The 23107-nt window shown below is 30.4% G+C and overlaps 1 protein-coding gene across 1 annotated transcript in view; it reads left to right on the top strand.

The window, feature by feature from the left end:
- Positions 1-22281, top strand: part of Clc (clathrin light chain) — a 46704-nt gene extending 24423 nt beyond the window's left edge. The window contains exons 3-5 of the mRNA XM_035363780.2: positions 5207-5327; positions 15084-15195; positions 21636-22281. Coding sequence (XP_035219671.1) covers positions 5207-5327; positions 15084-15195; positions 21636-21816 — 414 coding nt within the window. The 3' untranslated portion in view covers positions 21817-22281. The remainder of the gene's footprint in view (positions 1-5206; positions 5328-15083; positions 15196-21635) is intronic.
- The last annotated feature ends 826 nt before the right edge of the window (positions 22282-23107 follow it).

Raw genomic sequence — 23107 nt, 5'->3', positions numbered from 1 at the left:
CCTTTCTAAATTCTGCTTCCAATGCCTGTGTAAATTCTAAATGTTTTGCCATTTCTAGATTTTGTTGTTTGATGTGTCACTAAATTCTAAAAATTCTGCCACACCAGCTCTATAACTGGTCTTTATAATATATATTCCATATTTCTTCTGAAATCCATATTACTAAAGAAATTAAATTAATCACTTTTTCTATACATTCTAAATGCATTTAGTGTTTTTTAGAATAACAGAAATCCTTAAGTCCAAAAATTCTAAAATGGAAATTAAACATATTGAAGAAAGAAACTGAATACATAAAGAAAAGGATTCTTCAAAGATATGTGCAGTTATTATTATAGAAATAACCCAATTGTTTATGATTTCAACCTTTACTATAATTTTCCATTTCTGTTTCCTCATACGATAGAATTACTGAGCCAGATTAAATTAAAATTAAGTTGTGTAATCTTTGACCACTAGTCTACATTTTTAGTTTGAATTTGACTATTCTTGTTTAATTATTTCATCATGAGATGTAATTGAAGCATCAGAACATGCCTTTATGTTTGTTCCAAGTTCTTTTTAAATAAGAGGCTTTTTTAAACCTTTGTCTGATATTGTAGGTACTTTCAACATAGTGATAATTTGCTTCACGTCTATTGGGGGGGGTTGGACTATTTAACTTTTACCAGATCAAGTAAACCCTCATAGGTACATTGTGGAGATGTTGACAAGTTAGGAGATAAAGCATGTAGAAACTAGCAAGAGCATTGGTTTGCATATTGAGACAAATCTCTAATTATTGTTAGAAAAGATGCTTAAAGAGAAGGGAATCTGTATAAACTAGCCAAAATGTTTGGGAAGGCTTCAAATTAAAACGACGGATAATATTTTGTTGAGTGTTGTTGTTACAAAACATAAATGTTTTGTAGCTTTCAATGTGTAATTATACTAATATCCTTTAAGAATCAGTGTTGTAAATTACATTCATTTTAAACTGAATTTTTATTAGATTTTGATTTTAATAGGTCTTTTTTAACAAATGCTGTTAAAAAAATTAATAGTGGCCATGTAAATACATAATGACTAAGGTTAACTATTTACCTAATTTAATTATTTATAACTAACTGCTTACATCTCTACATATTAAAGCGAGTTATTGCTTTTCATTAATACTCACTGTGATCACAAGATAAAACGCAAAAATGTAGAAATTTAAGTATAACTTATTCTTTGCATCTAGTAAGACTTAAAATAATACAAAACAACTTATCACCCCTGTTGCTTTAATGGCTTATTGAAACCTGAAAGTATATGAACTGGGTTACAACCCCTGGAACTCTACGCAAAGCTATGACACTAACTGCATCAAACAGAGCCTGACTAACTTTCAACACATGCTAACTGTGCCTACATCAGTCCTTTCAGGTTTGATCTAATCAGCAGGTCTCTCTCTAGACAAGCAACAGCAGTGATAAAATTCAATCTTTTGTTATGAATAATGCTGATTATGATCTTGCTTTTCATTTTAACCTATGCCATTTGACATAAAATCTACCTGCTATTTACTAAACCTCTAGACCAGCTGTTCTGAACCTTTTGACTAACATGTACCATATAAAAAAAAAAATTGAAAACCTTTAGTACCACTACTACAAAGTACTGCTACCACCACCAATCTTGAACAAAGCTCAGGTCGCATAAATTTAAGAGTGTTAGAGGAAAAACTCAATCAGGATGTTGGAATTTTAATTTTTGAAATAAATAGCTCAAAATACTTTGCTTGTTTGTGTACCACCTATTTTATTCTTGCGTACCACCGGTTGAGAACCTTTCCTCTAGACTGACCAAGTATGTGACAAAATGAGACATAAAAAAATCAACATAAAGCTAACTATTAGTAAAACCTAAATGTCACGTATCTTCTTTCAAATATGTCCAACCCATTATAAATGTAAAATATTTAATTCTATTTGGTAAACTGCATGGAGTTTATTTTATTTTCAAACTTGTTAATACAGTCAAAAGTTAATCCGGACTTGTCGGGACTTCGGCGATTCCGGATTATCGATTTTTCCGGATTATAGATCATCAGTTTAAATCTGGTAAGATGGCATGCAGAAATTATAAAATTAAAATTATTTGTTTACTTTATTAAATATTTCTTTCAATGTAAGTTGTTTAAATTGCTTCCTTTCATGTGATAATACTTTCTCTTTAATTCTATTAAACAGACATAATTTCTTGTTTAGTTACAAAGTTCCGCTGTTCAAGTCCTATAATTGCTGTGTCGAGAATACAGACTAATTTGTCAATTGAAATTTTTTCATTTTCAATAACCTCTCTGTCACTTTCTTCACTATCAGAAGCAAATTATAATGACGAACTTGATTTAAATCATATCAAAGACAGAGTACATTGAGATGAAATACTACATTTAGTGAGGAATTATAAGCCAAATAAAATAAAAACATCTGCCCTGAAGATAAGGATAGTGCTGACAGATCAACTTCCAATTCATTGCGTGCCGCGTCGTTTCTCTCCCCCCGCAGAGCAGCGTGAAATTGATAAACATATTTCGGAATGATTAGATAATCAAAGGATATGCCTATATCCATTTTTTGCAGCAGTTCCATTTTCTGTTTAATGGACTTCGAAACATACTTTCGCTTTGTAGATCCTTTATATATTAGTAAATATATATCGGGAATTCTATTTGATATAATCGAAAGTTCCAGCGTACCTTTATAAAATTGCTCCAACAGTCTGCAAAAAATAATAAGCCGGATCCAGTTCGAAGATTAAGGAACAACGCAATCTGCAACATTAACTGAATTAGATAAATTTAGCTTAGCTTATACTGTGCGTTATACATTAAATGCGCATGCGTAAACGTATTGTGCGCATTTCCATATTCGCAGCCGTAAAGGTCTTACGCGCACTTGTAAACGCCTATGCGCATGCATCATGGGAACGCATGCGCAGAAAGTTTGTAGCTTTGAGGTCCGGATTATAGATCATTCCGGATTATGGGTGTCCAAATTAACGACTTTTGACCATAATTATGTTCATTAATTCATGTTTAGAAATAATGCATACTACTTGGGGATCTATTTTATTTTTAAGATGATATTACAAAAGTGAAATTCAGGCATAGAATAATATTTTTAATTAAATTTATTCGGTTCCCATTTGCTCATAGGTCTTTAATTTTTTTCATTAATGGTCCTTAAAAGGTTCTTAATTTCTGTATGCAGAAATGTGTACGAACCCTGTTAGCTGTAGCTTTCTCCATTCGCAAGAATTTTCAGGTTAAATTGGTTTTCCTATGTATCCTGTATAAAATTGCATATTAACATGAATACTGATCTTGGTGATTGAAACTTCATGGGCACTATGGCAGATGCCTCTTTATTCCATAAAGGTTGTGTAATTTTGGTATATGTACTGAGGGAAACAAGTGCAGGTCATAATGTAATATTAATTTTAACCGTACATATTTTTCTCTTTTTTAAAAAAAAAAAATTGGGCATTTTGAAAGCTTTTCTCTTCTGTTCTGTCGGTGGCCATCGATAAAAATCTAAAAAAATTTAACAGTATCATCATCCTTCTATATTCATCCAGTGTTAGACTATATCCCACATTCCAGTGTCAGTGAAGCGGTTACTTTCAAGTAATTTTAGAAATAATAAAATAATCAGCTATCATTTTCCATTTTCCTGTGACAACAGTATTTTAACTGTATCTGACCCTATGTGATTTTTGCCATTCAAGACGTGCAAAGAATGTTTTTTAATTGATAATTTTTAAATAACCTGAATTAAAATTAGCATTGTGCATTGTATCCTGAATATCACTATACAGTCAAAAGTCGTTAATCCGGACTCGTCGGGCTTCCTTTCATGTGATAATACTTTCTCTTTAATTCTATTAAACAGACATAATTTCTTGTTTAGTTACAAAGTTCCGCTGTTCAAGTCCTATAATTGCTGTGTCGAGAATACAGACTAATTTGTCAATTGAAATTTTTTCGTTTTCAATAACCTCTGTCACTTTCTTCACTATCAGAAGCAAATTATAATGACGAGGAACTTGATTTAAATCATATCAAAGACAGATTACATCGAGATGAAATACTACACTTGGTAAGGAAGTATAAGCCAAATAAAATAAAAACATCTGCCCTGAAGATAAGGATAGTGTTGACAGATCAACTTCCAATTCATTGCTCTGCGTTAAAGATAAACAAAGTTTAGATAAACAAACGTGAAAGTTTAGATAAACAAAGGATATGCCTTTATCCATTTTTTGTAGCAATTCCACTTTCTGTTTAATGTACTTCAAAACATACTTTCACTTTGTAGATCCTTTACATATTAGTAAATATATATCGGAAATTCTATTTGACATAATCGAAAGTTCCAGCTTACTTTTATAAACTTGCTCTAAAAGTCTGCAAAAAATAATAAGCCGGATCCAGTTCGAAGATTAAGGAACAACGCAATCTGCAACATTAACTGAATTAGATAATTTTAGCTTGGCTTATATTGTCCGTTATACATTAAACGTGCATGCGTAAACGTATTATGTGCACACGCATATTCGCAGCTGTAAAGGTCTTACACGCATGCGTAAACACCTAAGCTACAAACTTTCTTCGACGCATGCGCAGAAAGTTTGTAGCTTTGAGGTCCGGATTATGGGTGTTCGAATTAACGACTTTTGACTGTAATAACATTTTGCATTGTTGCTGAGGATGTATTTTAAGAGTTCATCCTGTATTAAAATGTGAAGGACAGACAGCACACTGAACATTTCTTTTGCCACTCGTAAACATTTGTGCTCTATATCTTTTGTGATATCTGCCTTTTAATACACTTTTCTAACTCTCTATCTCCAAGCACAATACCTATGCAATTGCAGGTATTTGCATAAAATTTCGAATAATTCTGACCGGTTATTTTTATCTCAGACCATAAATGTCATTATGTGCATAGTTTAGGAGGACCAGTGTTGTCTTCACATTTAGGAGGCTAAGGAGTATTTATATAATTTGAGTTGCTTTGTATATTTTCCTGTTATTGAAGTAATATTTACCAACTGTTAATTTTTTGGATTTTTAATTAGAAAATAAACTAAGCATGAATTCAGTCATCTGTAATTTTTCTAGTCATTCAAAATTTATCTCAGATTTTGTTTCCTTTTTATTATATATTAAAATTTTTAGCATATGAATGGACCTAGTGAACCTTTTCCTGCTACTACGCCATCACGTTCTGCAAATCGTGAAGAACCACAGAAAATTAAAATGTGGCGAGAAGAGCAACAAAAAATGCTAGAAATAAAAGGTAATAAAATTTTTTTTTGAATACTTCATTATTAAAACAACCACTAAATAAGCCTAGAGCTAGGCTGCTGCCACTTCTCTTTTCCATCCACAGCAGTATCAAAAATGTAAAATTTCTAGAATTGTCTTGCTTATTTCACAGAGTTATTTGTGTTGGCTTAATGAAATGGTAGTGTACAAACTGTGTGAAATTTGATCAAAGATCCCCCCCCTTATCTAATAGATGAACTGCATGACTTTTTCCTGTTCCCTCTTTCTAAGAACTTGAATTCCCAAGAAGATTGGGTGCTACAAAAAGTCATTTATTGCCATTAATGGTTCAGTTAGTGATACTGCAAGCCTCTATTTTCTTTTATCAATATTGTAAAAAATTGTGCATACAAAACGAATATTCGTTTAAAGTCTGGTGTCTGCTAAAGTAAAAAAGAGTTTCTTTTACACTCATTTTAAAGTTCTGTGATGCTTAAAAGGAATGATAAGCCAGATCCTTTTTATTCTCTGTAAGAATTAAAAACTTTCCAAGTTGTAGATTTTAGTTGCTGGTATATACACCAGTTTTGAATATTTAAATTGATACGTTGATGACCTACACAAAACTGATACATAATCAAGCTATCAAATATCAGATTTGTAGCGCACCTCGAACAAATTTCTCATCTAGATAAATATTAACAAATCTTCTTAGATAGCAGAATGGTTTTAACTTTCAAATTCACCATTTTAGGTAAACAGTTCTAATTTAATTTAAACAATTCTCTTTATTAAATCTAAAAATTCGATTTCTTAAGTGGTTCTAAATTGACACTAATATTATTGCAATATATTGCCGTATTAAGCTTTTGCCATTTTTAGTCATTGAAGTTATTTTAAGGTTATTTTCTTAAAGTCCATATTTTAATACTAGAAACGTAAATATTTATTCTGTTTTCCAGTTACTGTACCTGATGTACTTTGGCATACATTTAACTTCTAATACACATTTAATTAATAAATTGATAATTATGAGAGTCTGCAAAATTTTCTTAATTAACAAAAAAAATCGAACTCGCTTATATTCATGTCTGGGGATTTTCAGTTCCCTTTTTATCCATTCCTTTTTCACATATTGTTGCACTGTATTCAAGTATTCATGTATCTAGAATGTATATAATTTGTATTGTATTTATGCCAATCTATATTTAAATGATAATTTTACAAATTATTGCATCATAACTCTAGTTAACAGAAGATATTTCCAACACCTTGGTAAAGCTTAATCTTCAGTATGCAGCTTATTTTCCAACTTAATATCAGACTAATTTTTGTAAAATTAATTATTTGAAATTATTTGTTTACAAAGATGGTCACTAAATCATGCTAATAATATTTCTAATTGTTGTAATTTATAATGCAACACATTCATGTGATTTATAATAGAATTCATTTCTAATATTTTCAGCAATATTGAAATTAATAGCAGATATTGATAATTTTATACATTAAAGCTTTGTTCAGACGGGGGTGTAAAGGGCATAAGTGGTTAAAGCCGAGCTCCATTGCCAAGGCAACCAGTCTGTGCTACGTCACAAAATCTGATTTAGAGCTTGTGGTATAGGGTTCAAAGTTTTCAACTTTACGCAGAGTTTGGGATAAGCGTCGGCCAATCGGAGCAAAGCTAAAATGAAGCGGCTTTTTACAGAAGATTTCGCTCTTACAAAACAAGCAGACCAAACGCGGGAAATCGATCGAGCAGGAGAACAGTGCGGGAAAGTTGTAGACACATCCCCTTATGTGCAAATTTAGCTTCTCTCATTGGCTACGGCTTACACCCCATTCTCGCAAGTGTTAATAGAATTCCCGTATTTTATGCCCTTATGACTACACCTGTATGTCCTTTACGCCGCCGTCTGAACGCAGCCTTAGATTACAAGGATTTAGATTGCCATTACCTTCTTCACTGATGCTTTTATGCTACGTTCCTAATATTTCATAATGGCATACAGATAAGTTGAACTCATTCACCAAACATGTAAATCTCTAATTCAGCCCACTTTTGTTCTTATGTGTGCTGTATCTTCTATTATCTTTAATATAGTGTTCAGCCTAATTTCAAAAGGTCTTATGATCAATTGGAAAAGTCACTAAACATTGGCAGTTTGACCCAAGTTTCTAATCCCAGAGATCCCTCAGCTCTTTCTTTTTTTGTACTATTTACTGTTTAAAAATATATTGTAAAACTTTCAGTTCATGAAGCAAAAATATTTTAATTTATTCTTTAAAAATATTGCAAAAATTTTCACCTTTGCCTTAGCATATCTTTTTACAAATCCCTCCAATAAGAAAAAATAAGGAAAGAAATTAACTCCGATTCGATGATTGATATCTTGGTCCAAATTATATGTAACCTTTTCCAAAAGCATAGAGTTATAAATATATCAATAAATTAAGGATTATTTCTGCATCTATTTTTTTAACATGTTTATTCCAGAAGTTTCTTTTCACAGTGCTTAACTTAATGAGTTTTCTGTAATCATTCAATTTCTGTAGCTATGGTAACTTTGCATACCTTCTGACAAGTAGTTATATTTTTAACCACTGTATTTTAATTCCTGTGCACTATCAGTATATTATTCACTTGTTTCACAAGTGCAGATATTTATTTTATACGGAAATCTATGTAAAATAGCAATTTAACTTCAGTTATGCGGAGCTCCTGATCGATTGCTTGTTTTAGATTGAATGAAATTAAACTTAATGTTGCTGTTAATTAGCTTGTTATTAATTTGTTTTTTGATTAATTATATGTTCAGATATTTCCAAGTATAACTTTTGCATCCCAATTTTGGTTTTAAAAAAAAGTTTTTATTGAGAGACCTGATTGATTATATAAATTTGCAGAACTGTTTATCTAATTCTTTTCTTCTAGATAAATTTTAGAAAAAACTTCTTAGCATAATAATTTAAATTTATTTACAATTTATACGTCAGGGTTCCAAATGCATAGTAATGTTGTTATAATAGATTTCATGCTAAGCTTTTTTTTTTTAATTTAACTATTAATTTCTGTAAATACTTACATGATTACTTTAATTAATAAAAAATATTTCTAGCACACTTTAAGACACTTTGATACAGAATAATCTTTTGCACGCCAGTGAACTATATTAAATTTTCCATTTTAGTTCAGACATCTTGACTATTATTGATGTAATTTATAAAAAATATAATTGGTATGCTTTACAATTATTTGATTCATGATTTTATTGTAATTAATGAAAGATGTTTGTAATGCTAATATGTTATGTTTAGCAATACCTTTTATTTTCTTTGTTAGCTCTCGCATTTATTACCATTGCTCAAGTAATTAGCCTGCTTGTTAAATATTCTTTAGTGTTATTGTGATATGTCATTCTCTTTCTTTATTTTTATTTTCCTCTTGGCTTCGAAAAGTAAAATTGCAACCCTGTAGGCAACCGGGGGGGGGGAGAAATTTTGATTAGTGCAGTTGCACTATATCAAGACGAGGGGGGGGATTTTCATTCGCGCAGTTGGAGTATACTCAATGAAATGTGTGTCAGCTAGGATAAAAAGTAATATTAAAAGCTGGCCCCATATGCTGCTTCTTCCGTATGCCATTAAAACATTTCTAAATAATTACATCCAACTATTCGAGATTATTACATGTACAGTGCAAAGTCCGAGATCCAAACATATCGGAACTTTGGTGATTCTAGATTTTTGGAATTTTATGGAGTTAAAATCATTAGTTGAAATCTAATAAGGTAGCATGTAAAAATTATAAAATTACAATGTGGAATTGTTGGTTAAAACTATGAAGCATTTATGATCACAAGGAAATCAAAATTGTATTAAAAAATTCAGTATTTTTTGTTCTGCTAAACATTTTTTTCAATGTAAGATGTTCAGGTTAGTTCACTTAGTTTCTTTATCAGTTACAAAGTTCAATTTTTCAAGTTTAATTGGCAAGTTGAGAATTGTCACTTTCTTCGTCATTAAGTAGGGATATTTTCTCCACTTAGAACCATATTAGTGATGGCAAAAAGTGTTTAGTCGATTTTAATACTTAAATAACATCCGCTGTGCACTATTTATGTGTTACAAGATTAGCTATTAAAAACACAAGCCATATCCAAGTCTTTAATAAATTCCTGCATATACTTAAGGCTCACCTAAATGACAGATTTGTCTTATCTATATAACAAATCAGTTATTCTTAATTCTAACTGCTGTAAATATAATTTTTACAAAATCTTATTTTTGTATATAGAAAAAATTTTCAATTAAATTTTTCTTAGCACACTGAGTGCTTTGCAGTACAGTTGGCTGAAGTTTGTAATCATCACCAAGCTTTATGTCAACATAAAAGGTACCATGGTGTTTGGTATTCAGTTACTAATATTAAAAAGCATAAATATTTTAGATATTTCTATGAGTCATTTTTCATGCCTGATAGTCACATGGTGATGAAAGCCAAAAATAATAATAATAGATTGCCAGGTTGGCTTCAGGGATATGTTATTTAGTAGGTGCGTAGATTTAAGCTAATTAATGCTTGCTTTTTTTCAATATAGAAGTGTTTTATTCAATGTAAAACTGAAATGAAGTATCAGGACCTTTTGCATGCTATACTATGGAAAAAAAAAAGTGCTATTTGTGAATGAAGCATTAAACATAGACGTTAGTTTTGAAATCTAATTTTTCTTCTTTTTTGCCAGAACTTTTGAAAGAGAAAAGAAAAAAAAAAAAAAAAAAAGGAATAGGTTCTAGTCTGGATATTAGATAATCTTGGACTTTACACTGAATATATCAATGGGGGATTGGAAAAAGGATAACATTCCGATCATCTTGTTTCTGAAAAATAAACTTTTACAGCAAAATCATTAAAAAAAGTTTTAATTGTTCATTTGTTTAGTTTCACACAATACATTTAATACCATTGTACAAAAGTTGTCTAGGCATTACACAATTAGATATTAGTATTTAAAAACACAGGAATGTTATTATTTTTTACCCAAAATAAATTAGAGTTAAATACAATGAACTAAAACATTTTAAAATTTGATGTTAAAAAGTGTTATATTTATTTAATAGTTGCTAAAAAACAACTAAACAGACAATTGCTAATAACTACTGAAAACAAATAATAAGTTTTAAAACATATGTTAACTTGGCAAAACTGCAATATAAACTACTTTACAGCTGTATATAAAACATGTTTATAGGCAGTAAGGGAAATAAAAGTATAATATTTTCAGAATATTATTTTTCTACTGAATGATGGAAAAGCTACTATATTATTGTAGGAAGGGAGATGGATATTTTATATTTTTCCATATGGATAGATTGTGCAATATTGATTTTATGTATTGGATAAGACTGCTGGAGAATCTATTTCAAGTAAGCAACAGCTTCTGTTCAGAATTTATTGTTAGGTCTGGTATTATCTTGGAAACTAGTACAGTAGGCACCGCTTAATATGATCATATTTATTTATGGTTATTTTAATTACATTAAACAATGAAAAAATAGTCTTTAAAATAATATAATTTAATCAGTTTACTATATAAAAGTAACTAGATGCATATAAATGCATACCTTTCACAACATTTTAATTAGAAAAAGTTATCAATAGTGGATTGTTTGCAGTTGTTGTGGAAAAGTTTATTTATGAACTATTTATATTCATATTGTTTCTTGAAACTATTAGACTGATGCTATAAACTCTAATATTAATGTTTAAAAGTCATTCTTTGTATTAGCATTTGTAGCTAATTTACTGATTTCATCATCCTCAAAAAGTTTGTCCATGATGTGCTTAGATTTGTTTCAGAAAGCGACCGGCAAAATACCTTCTGCCTTCAATGTTACAACTTGGAATTTTTTCATTAATATCCACCAGAGCGTTAAGTTCCTCAGTTTATGTTAGTTGGAGGTGTTGTTTTAGTTTGTCTATTTTATCATTTATTAAAATGTTGACATGCTTAAAAGAGCTTTCTATTGTTTTTCCTGAGTCCATGGTTTCTAAGATGTATTTAGCAAATTCACCAAATATAGAAGGGTTATTTTCCTTTTTAATTTATTTTCCCTTATATCCATATCATTCATGTTACAAAGGTCTGACATCAGTAATATGCTTTCTTATCGATCTAATAATCCCTTGTTAGGGCTGTGGTATTTGCTGGTAAATGTAAAAATGCAGTATGCTTAAGATATTTACATTATGCACTGTGCAGTTGTCAGTAAGAAGGATATCATTCAGTTTTTTATCTCATTTCAAAAACCATTTATTAAAAATCCCTGACATCCCCATGTTTTTTAAATTTACTTATAGTCAACTGGTACTATTTTTATTTTACTCCTTTAAAGCATTGGATGTTTTTCTTTTTCCAATTAGTTCATAATTTTTTTAATCACACATATTGACACAGCTTAAAACAGTTTTGATATTTTAACCCTTTGACTACAAATTTTTAAAAAAGTGTTAATGGCATTTGACGGGAACATATTTGATGCCAACTGGTAACAAAAGATGAAACATGTGCAAATGGTTTGATTCTATGACTGGGATGTGTTACAGTGAATTTTGAAGTACTTTTAACCCAGCAGTAATTTTTAAACTTTTAGTGGGACATATGTGTCCCATTAGTAGTCAAAGGGTTAAACCTTTTGAGAGCTTTCAGTTTTAACCTTCCAGCACATGCGCTTGGAAATTTTACATCAGCGCGCATCGTATTTTTTGCGACATTTTACCATTTTTGGCATGAAAAACAACAGAAATGAGTGAATATTGATAATAAATTTGTTAAGCAATAAAATACTAATCTTATTATTGCAAAATACAAATGATATCACATTCAAATATAAGTTAATATGCTTTCTTATCGATCTAATAATCCCTTGTTAGGGCTGTGGTATTTGCTGGTAAATGTAAAAATGCAGTATGCTTAAGATATTTACATTATGCACTGTGCAGTTGTCAGTAAGAAGGATATCATTCAGTTTTTTATCTCATTTCAAAAACCATTTATTAAAAATCCCTGACATCCCCATGTTTTTTAAATTTACTTATAGTCAACTGGTACTATTTTTATTTTACTCCTTTAAAGCATTGGATGTTTTTCTTTTTCCAATTAGTTCATAATTTTTTTAATCACACATATTGACACAGCTTAAAACAGTTTTGATATTTTAACCCTTTGACTACAAATTTTTAAAAAAGTGTTAATGGCATTTGACGGGAACATATTTGATGCCAACTGGTAACAAAAGATGAAACATGTGCAAATGGTTTGATTCTATGACTGGGATGTGTTACAGTGAATTTTGAAGTACTTTTAACCCAGCAGTAATTTTTAAACTTTTAGTGGGACATATGTGTCCCATTAGTAGTCAAAGGGTTAAACCTTTTGAGAGCTTTCAGTTTTAACCTTCCAGCACATGCGCTTGGAAATTTTACATCAGCGCGCATCGTATTTTTTGCGACATTTTACCATTTTTGGCATGAAAAACAACAGAAATGAGTGAATATTGATAATAAATTTGTTAAGCAATAAAATACTAATCTTATTATTGCAAAATACAAATGATATCACATTCAAATATAAGTAAATTATTTTTAAGTTCTTATGTTGGTGAGATGGAAATGCAGTGATGTATTTCATTATAGAAAATATTAAATTTGTCACTTAATAATTATATTTTAAAATTGAAGCTAATTTTAATATTCATCAAAGACAAGTATAGACAATAAAAAAGGAAAACACCTTGGTAGGAAAAAAGTAAGTTTAGCGTTACTTATTTCTGGAAGGAAATTTACTTCTTACTCGTTACAAAAGCACACTTTAAACTAACTTTAATGTTTTTATTTATTTCTAAAAAATAGAAATAAAAGAAAATAAGGAATGGAAATCACTATTGTTCTCTCATCCAAAGGTTTCCTTGTCTTCCTTATCTTCATCAAATAATTCTTGAAGAATCCGAGGAAAATCAGCTAGTTGCACATATTTTTTTTTGCCATGAAAACCGATATAAAATTTACAGAGCCAAATGTATTCAAATTAAAATAATACATGGCAGTTAATAACACAAAATTACAAAATATTTGAGGAATAAAATATTTTCTGAATTTTAAAACACGACCATGCGCGTGTCGTAAATTTTATGAAAAAGCTGCCACGTAGTATAAAAGCCGAGTTAAAAAAAGAGTCAAATGACTTCCTTTTGGCATATTCCATCATGTGGGAAAGGGTAGGAAGGAGGAATAGAAAAGACATTCGGACATCTCAGCTTCGATATGCAAAAAATGTGCATTAAAAACTGAATTTGTCTTAAATTTAGCGCAAACGCGCGTGCTGGAAGATTAAACAAATATTGGGTCAATGCACAGTAGTATAGATATATCTTATCTACATTACAAATGTTTTTTTGGATAGTTTTAAGCCATTCATTTGATGAGCACATTCTTGCAGCAGGTAAATCAACATCTTTTTCTTCACCACTAATGTGTTTTTAAGGAAAAGTTTCCCTTCATCTAAATCAGCCATCTCATATTACAAAGTAATCTTTTCCCCATTTTTTACAGCTAATTCTTCACTGTTATTCAGCATCAATGGACCATTTACTGCCATCTGTTTCACGATATTTGCAAGTTTCACAGCTATATGATTATTTGTAAGTGCATTTTCAACATAGTGATACATCTTACATTGGCTTTGATCTGTAAACAATATCTGCACGATTCTTTAAAATCTTCCATGAAAAGAGGTTGAGAATTTTTTTCTGAGCAGTTCCACTTATTCATTTTTTAGAATTGGTTATGGTGGTCTTAATGAATACTTGTAAGCTTTAAACTTAGATCATTACCCCTGTGACTAGTTTGCAGAATTTTAAAATCTTCAGAAAAGATTACCATTGATGAAAATAACAGAGTTGCTGGACAATAATAAAAATTTAGCACTAACAAAAATTTCATGAAATGTAAAGCTCGAATTCAGCAAAGACACTTTTGTAGCACACAAAAACAAGGTGATCTAGAATTCCAGTTTTCTAAAACTGGTTAGTCCAGTCAATCTTCATAAAACTTCGAAAATGGATTCTTTTATATAGATTTCAATTAAATCAAAACTAAGCTGCTTGGCAACATTTCTTGGTCACTTGACAATTTCTATGTTTTATTTTGACCCTATATGAAGATTTTACTTCAGTTTAAAAAAATTATTTTTTAATATTTTGATCATATTAACTGACATGTTGATCACAACAATTGATTATTTTCTATGTTTTCATATGCAAAAAGAGAGGACTTTGGCAGTTTGATCAGTATATCAGAAAGATAATATTGACTGCTGTCATATTAAGATGGCACTACTGTAATGTAACTGGGTTTTAAAATTTACCTTAGCTTTGTCTCTTCTTTACACCCTGAGAAAACCTAGCAAATGTTAATTTGGTAAGTCAGTTTTTTTTTTGTTTGGCTTACATGCTTACACTACATGCATACAAGTTTACTTTAATTTTCAGGTTTGAATTGGAATCTTTCATTGCAAGTAAACTTAAACATCCTCTTACAATTGGATTAATGTTTCATTTAAAGGTGTGTGTTGGTATTTAAATTTTAAAAGCAGAGGAAATATTCCACTATTTAGAATATTTTATTTTCATATTAGAAAAAGAAATGACTTTTAAAACTATACAAATATCTTACCTTAATAAAAACAACTATATAATGCCATATCTTAAATTTTATAATGTGTTGTAGATGCAGAAGAAGAAAAGAAAAAGCTAGAATTGCAACAAACAGCAAAAAAGGAATTGGATGATTGGTATGCACGTTACAGAGAACAAATTGAGAAAGCTAAATTGAATAATAGGTAAAAACAATTCTTAACACAAGAAGAAGTTATCAGTTCATTTTAAATTTGTCATTTTATTGTTTAATATTTTTATTTATCTGTACTGGATGCATTTAGTATGTTAAAAATATATTTTCCCATGTATTGAACTTATTCTTTGTTTTATTTTTAAGTATTCCAGAATTTATTTCTCATTCAAAAGAATAAAATTACATGTTATTTTTTAATTGTACTTTGATTATCATTTAAAAAAAAACAAGTTGTGTAGATAATAAATACAATTGTAATGTGCAATAAATACAATAGTAAGTTTTATGCAATAAATTCTTTTAGGATACTAAAGCTACAATTAGTTTTTTTGCACTTTGTTATAGTCGTGATTAATTTTTAGTAATATAAAGAAGTTGAAAGATCTTTTACTTTAGTTTTGATTAATTTTGTGAGCAATATAGGGAAAGTATTCTTTTAAAATCAATTTCAGGTAGAAATATTCAAGAATTAAACAGTGCACCATTAAATTCCATACATGTAATAATTTATAGGTTGGTATAATAGATTGTATTGAGAAATAAGTACATATTTATCAACTAATGTGTTCTGTTTTATGCATGAATATCTTGAAGGTAAATATAATCAGTTATAAGTATTGAATTATTTCAAAAATTCTATATATGTTGCAACATTTGTTCAAAAAAGGGTTTATTTTTTATATTAAATAACTAAGTTAGGAAGCATGACCATTAAAATATCAAATTAATGACTTATTTTTCTTATTGCTCTGCACTATTATTGAATTAATTGTTTAAATGTATTTTTATATTGCTCTGAAAATTGTATAAAAGCTTAATTGGCCAGTTTAAAATTATGTGTATAAATTTGTATTAGAATTTTATAGTAAGCTTGCAGTAAAATTTGCACTTACATAGTTGATTCTTGTTATGCAATTGAATTAATGATTATCAGGTTAAGACCCATAGTGACAAACTTTCAAAATTATTTTAAAGTCAGGAATAGATTCTTAGAATGTCTTAAGAGTAATCTTTTTCTCATTTTCATCATCTGTTATTGCATGTATCTTATTTCATTTAGAATTCTTAAAATTTCCCAGAGATGATTAATGTATCAGCATTTTATCTAACTGATGGTTTTGTGTTAGAAATCACTAGATGTTTGAATTTTTTTATTTCTTTTCTGTTCATTGTTCTGTTGACTGATTTTTTAAAATTTGCTCTTGAGTTACCTTCTTTCTTAGTTCTTAAGTTTCATTTTTATTGAAGAGCAGTCCCTTGCAAAGGAAAATTCCATAAGTAATAACTTCCATTTACTAAAAAGATACAGAATTTATCTATTTTAGCAGATAAATTGCTCATTTTTAAGTAATATCTTCTCAAATAAAGCTGATTCAGAGCTGTCAAAAACTTGCTAATTATTTTATATGTACAATTAGCAGATAATTTTCATCTGATTTTTGTGAACTTCATGTATAAATTTATTTGAAGTTCTAATATTGGGCACAAATGTGATCTCTTTCTTCTGAAATGTTTTACAGCAACGTGTGTTTATATTTCTATGCATCTTTAAATTTGCAAGTATTTACCTTCCACATTTTTTATAAATCAATATAATTATTGGGGTGGGGAGAAGAAATTTGACATACGAAATATAGTTACACATATATCTTTTATAGCATGATATCTTTGTTCTGTGTAATGTAAATGTAAAATTCAAATCATTTATATGCGTGCAGAGAAAGTAAGATGGGGGAAATTTGTTGTGTGATATATGTGTATAATAATTATAAATTAAATTCAAATGGTATTTTTCTAAACTTTTTATTGCACTTACCTATGCCATATTAAATGAAAATTATATACTTTGATGTAAATTTTATTGCTTCCCCCCCTTGTTTTCGTGCTTTATACATTTGTTTTTATTTTTTGTTACTGCCTGTTTTATTATGCTTTTTTAATATTTAAACTAAATTGGGCAATATAATTTCATTTTTATAGTGGGTATTTTGGGCTGATGTTCCTTATTTTGTAATTTTTTGTGTTCTTAGTGTTTGTAAACTTGTTGCTGTTCTACTATTGCTGTTATAGCTTTTGTTTAAAACTTGCATTCCTTACGCTTTTCTCACTATGCTAACTTTCAGGGAGGAATCCAAGTAAGTGATATTTTCTCATGCAAAACTTGCTGCACTTTGTCATTTTTTTGCTTGTAAGGTTGTCATGATTTTCAGAAAGCATTTAATGCATAATTTATGTCAATTCAAATTCATAAGCTAATTTTTTTGCCTGTGCTTGTAATCAGTGTTTTAGAAGTAATTACTCATTTGCTAGATTAGTCTTATATACAGACCTTTTTCTATATACACTGCTCGACATTGAAAATGCAACACCAAGAAGGAGTGGTCAGACGCACGTGAAGTAAGATATAAGGGGAAGGAACGTGCACAATGGGCAATATAGATATAAGGGGAAGGAACGTGCAGAATGGGCAATAATCGTGTCGTTAATTTCTGCCAGAGGAATTATTGAAGAAAGTTGGTTTTTGTCCCGGAGGGTGCGTGTAATAGGAGAGAATGCCAGGCTGCTGTCAACGAAGGCACTTCCAGCAGATAGACAATTTTACCAGGGGTATGGTGATCGGACTGAGAAGGTCGGGTTGGTCCTTACGTCAAATCGCAGCTGATACCCACATGGATGCGAGCACGGTGCATCGGCTATGGCGAACATGTTTGGAACAAGGAAATGTGGGAAGAAGGAGGGGTGCAGGTGCAGCCAGTGACGTCAGCACGTTATTGCCTATGATTCCAGGTTACCTCTAGTTCATATTCAGGGCACTATGACGCCCCAGAGATGCTTGGAGAATGTACTGCGGCCGGTGGCAATCCTCTACCTTCAGGTGCTGCCTAATGCAATTTTTCAGCACAATAACGCCCGACCACACAGTGCTCGCATCTGCCAACATGCTCTGCAAGGTATACAGATGCTTCCCTGGCCACCGTACTCTCCTGACCTGTCATCAATCGAACATGTGTATGATGCGATTGGATGCCGTTTGCAGACTCTGCCCCTGCCTCGTTCAGAAGACAAACTGTGGCAAATGGTTGAAAGGGAATGGAGAGCGATCCCTCAAGACACCATCTGCACTCTTATTGACTCTATGCCTAGTCGTGTTTCTTCGTGCATCGCTGTCCGCGGTGGTCTGTCTTTTTTCCAAATTTCATCACTTTCTGATCACTCCTTGGTGTTGCATTTTCAATGTCGAGCAGTGTATATGTGTGTAACATAAGTAAGTAAACTTGAGTTTTTTCCCGTTTTGTGTTAGCAAATAAGATATTAAACTATATACTGAGAGTTATAATTGAGGTATTATATATTTTAAAGTATTTTATATTTTGTAGCTTTGTAAGATAAGATTTTTATATTTTGATTCTTATAATTAAAAAGTAGAAATGTATACAGGGAGGGTTTGTATGTTATGTTGATTGGGGGGATTCTGAAAATAATTGCATTTAATAGAAATAAAAAACTGAAAGTGAACATCTTGATTTTTTTATGGGGGAAATTAATATGCATGTCATAAAAAAGAAACTGCAGACTTTATATTATTAAATATTGAATTCTAGACTTGTACTTCCATCAGAGTACATTGTATTTACTTTATCCTTGTACTGTGACAAGTTAAAAATAAGAAGTTTCACTTCTTTGTGGACAAAATTTAAAGCTATGTATAATTAAATTCCATGCAGATTAAGAATGAATGTGTTATCCAAAATGAAAAAATAAGAAATAGTTCTATGAATATGCAACAGTAGGAAAATTTCATTTTTTAAAATGCTTAAAGTAAAATTTTTGCATAATGTATGTCTCCCCCCAAATAATTTTATAAAAAAAATAGTCTAGGTTTTTGTATCAGAGAACAGGTTGGAGTACTTTGATTCATTTGAGAATTAAGCCAGGTAATCATCACATTAGTGTTTAAATGGTACATACAGCATTTCCTGTTCTGATTTGAAGTCATGTAACTTTAAGAGAGTTTTTTCTAACTTAATTTTTCATGACACTTTTGATGTAACATTGAAGGAAATGGTAATAAGAGTATTTTCTAGACCAATGTCATCTATACAGAATTTAAGTGGTAGTAAAATTTGAACCAACCTTATATTTTATTTCTGTACTTAGTCTTTGGGTTACTTGAAATAAAAATTTGAATATACAGTTTGAGGTATTTCAGTTTACCGCAAAAATTTATTTTGCAAAATTGTTATAATGCATTCAAATGTTAGAAAGTTCCAATATATGCTATGCAGATTTCTTTTTTATTGATAAAATCAAAAATTGATAAGATGTTTGTATAGTTTTAAAATGTGGGCTTAATATTTTAATTTTCTAAAAAAAAAATTACCGACAGTTGGTAATTAAGTTGTTACTTAAGGTATTTGATGCAGATTAAACATTTCACAGAAAGCTAGAGCACAGAAAGCATCAACATTTGTTTCTGTATTATACATTATATATTTTTAAATGGCATTCTGTAAATATCATGCAATACTACTGTCAGTAATTCTTCATACAGCAAAGTGTTCTGCAAGAATGCTGTTTTGTCATAAGATGTTGAAATTATATTTTGGAGTTTAAAAAATATTTTGTCATAAAATTATGCAGTTGTGTTTCTCATGGTGTCATTTTTCCAATTTTGTGTGATTTTTGGATAACATTAGTCATGCATGTTGTAGAGAAAATAATATTGAGTAATTTTAAATTTCTTAATAATCTGTCACCACTAGTAGTATAGTTATTAATAACAGTAATGAACTGTAAAAATTCATTATGACATTGATTACAGAGTGGCAGCTAGAACTGAAATGTTTCCATGATAGAAGTAAAAGCGAATGAGGAAAACATGAAGGGAATTTTTTTGGGAGGAGAGGGTCCTGGACTACTGTAAATTGCAATACTTGAGAGGAACTTAGGTACATTTTGTTGTCATTTGTTTCACTCAGGGAAAATGTTTTTAGAACCACTGTGTTTGTAATTTTTTTAATATATATATATATATATATATAACTAAAGGACTTATATCCTGTAATATTATAAGTTCCTCAAACAATGGCAGAAAAAGAAAGCAGTTTCAGATCTGGGATAGGAGGGCTGTATAAATAATGAATTTTTAGCCTGAAAGGGCATCAGTCCGAATGAGCTGTTAGGCTCAAATGTCTGTTAGGCTCATTTGACATCCACTATAATTCACTGAATCACTTTTCGCATTGTTGCCACCATATACTATCACCCTATATTATCTTTAAAGAAATTAAATAATAAAGAATTTGCATGTGTGTATGATTGTTCCTCGATACCTAGAGCTATTAAAATTTGAATAATGTTGTAAACTCAAACATGGGCATCTATCTGGAAGCCTGAGTTTTAAATTTCAAATTTTATTTTATAATTTGTAAAATTTAGTGGACTTTTTATTAACAAAATGAGCGATTCGAAAGCGACCAGTGGCAACATTGTATAGATTAAAATATTTTTATCTCCATCATGCGTGACTGTCTGTCGAAAATTCGAAAGATAGGCTGTTTTTAAATATTTTGCTGTTGAATTGAAGTTCATGTGACGCAAGTTTGAAGAATGTGATAACTAACAAAAAATGTTTTGTAAGTGCTGTTACTAAAAAAACTGAACATTGATATGATGAAAAAAAGAAAAGACTGAAAACGGTAGAAAAACATATACCAACACTTAACACTACATTGGGAATGCTAAATACGTGCTTCTATGCTGCTTTTAAAATTTTTTTAATTTTGCTGTTGAATAGAATATGGCCTAATAGTAAAGCTAGCAGGAGTGAGTGCCATAGTGGACTAGTAGGACTGCAAACTCAGTGAGGGCATAAAAAATCTTAACAATTTCTTTTTGGGTGATGATTAAAATCTAAACTCTTTCAGTTTTTTTTTAATTGTCCTTGTAGAATGAAAAATCCACTAAATAAAGTGTTAGATTTGTTTTCATAAAATTTCATACAGTTATGTGCAAAATTTTTGGGGATGTTTGTAGTTAATAGTGTATCACGGCCAGCTGTAAAAATGAACAAATGCTGATCACCAAAATGAGCTGCTTCTTTATAAACATATATATTATAATGTTATCCAAAACACAAATTATTTTGTGTATCTGCAATTTTTGCAAATAAAGCTACATTACTTTTTATTTACAATTTACAAAACCAGACATTTCATTTACAGGACTTATTACTGTATAGGGATGTTATAAAAAAAACTGTTTTGTGTTTGATGAAACCCATCTACTCATGTGCTCTCTATATATGAAAAAATATCAAATTAACACCATAAATAAATATTTTCAGTAACAATGGAGACCAGTAACATTATGAATAATAAACTTTCTTGTATTTTTAAAAGTGTCATAATTTTTGTTTTCATTTTGTAGAAATGCTGAAAAGGAATGGGTAGCTGACAGAGATGCTGAATCTCCTGGCCAAGAATGGGAGCGTATTGCACGTCTATGTGACTTTAACCCCAAATCATCCCGTAGCACCAAAGATACGTCACGGATGCGTTCAATTATTTTGCAGCTTAAACAGTCTCCCATTCCCCCAAGAAATTCTTAAAGTGTATATAAAAAATCTAGTTTATTCCCGTATTGTTTAAAAAAAGTAATAGTTGCAAAAATGTAGCATTCTCTATGTATGTAGATCTAATCTATATTTTGTGGTTTATTTGATTTGTTTTAAAAAAATCAAATTATTTATTACACACAGTTGAAAATTTAATTTGAAACTACAGATTATTATTTTGATCTATTTAAAACTTTAAGATTACTGTTCTTTAAAAATTAAATTTATTTTCTCTCTGCGATAAGAGTAATTTGTTGCTTTTAATTTCACTGTTCATAGCATTTTATACTCATTGAAAAAGCAATTTGACCAGAACTTATCACTTATATTTTGTTGATCTGTAAATGTTTTTATTTATCTTTTGCTGTCAAAATCTACATATTTTATTATTCTGAGTTTACTTAATGTTGAACTTTGTAAGCTCTTGGTACCAATAAAATAGTTCAGTTATTCTCTGAATTTGAGATTTTCTCTGTGCTTTTCTGTCTTACTTGAGCTTAGTTCCTGTTAAAAATATAGACTGTTTAATTTCTTGCACAGATACATTATATAAAATGCCTGATATGGTAATTGAAATTTTTATACATATTATACACACCAATGAATCGGAAACCAACCACCATGCCAATGAATCAGAAACCCGAGATCAATATTTTATTTGACCACTTTTTGCGAGGATAACTGCTCTTATTCATTTGGGCATTGAATCTACATGCTTCTGGAACATCCAGAGAATATCATGCATTACCTACGCAGCTTTTTAGATCTTGTAAATTTGATGGAAGAGTAGAGTACTGTCGGATGCATCACCATACCCCACACATTTTCTATGGGGTTAAGATCTGGGCTATGTGGTGGCCAGGGAAGATGTTGGAAGTCAGGCTGATGTTCTGTGAACCAATTTTTAACACTTCTGGCGCAATGCATAGCTGCATTATGATCCATGATGTATCCATTGCCATCATGTAAAAATGTAACATTGCAGGGTGCACTTGATCTACCAGTAGATCTAGGTATCACATGGCTACTCATGTGTTTACTCGCATGGCTACTGTTTACCTTTGAGGAACACAAGGGCAAAATTTCCATGCGAGCGAACATGCCCCATATCATAATACTTCTACCAGACCCTTGCACAGAGCGAGTGAGGCCAGATGGATTCATGGCTTCATGGGGCTCTCGCTAAATTCGTCATCTTCCATCAGTCCAAAATAAGGTATAGTGTAATTCATCCGACCACATTACTGTTTCCAATCCTCAGATGTCCAATGTCTTTTTTTCTGAC

The sequence above is a fragment of the Stegodyphus dumicola genome, chromosome 8 (genome assembly GCF_044657685.1).
Source record: "Stegodyphus dumicola isolate Sdum_Otavi_A_Nest chromosome 8, ASM4465768v1".
NCBI lineage: Eukaryota > Metazoa > Arthropoda > Arachnida > Araneae > Eresidae > Stegodyphus > Stegodyphus dumicola.
Note: the sequence above shows the minus strand (reverse complement) of the source record. Positions and strands in the feature narration are given on the sequence as shown.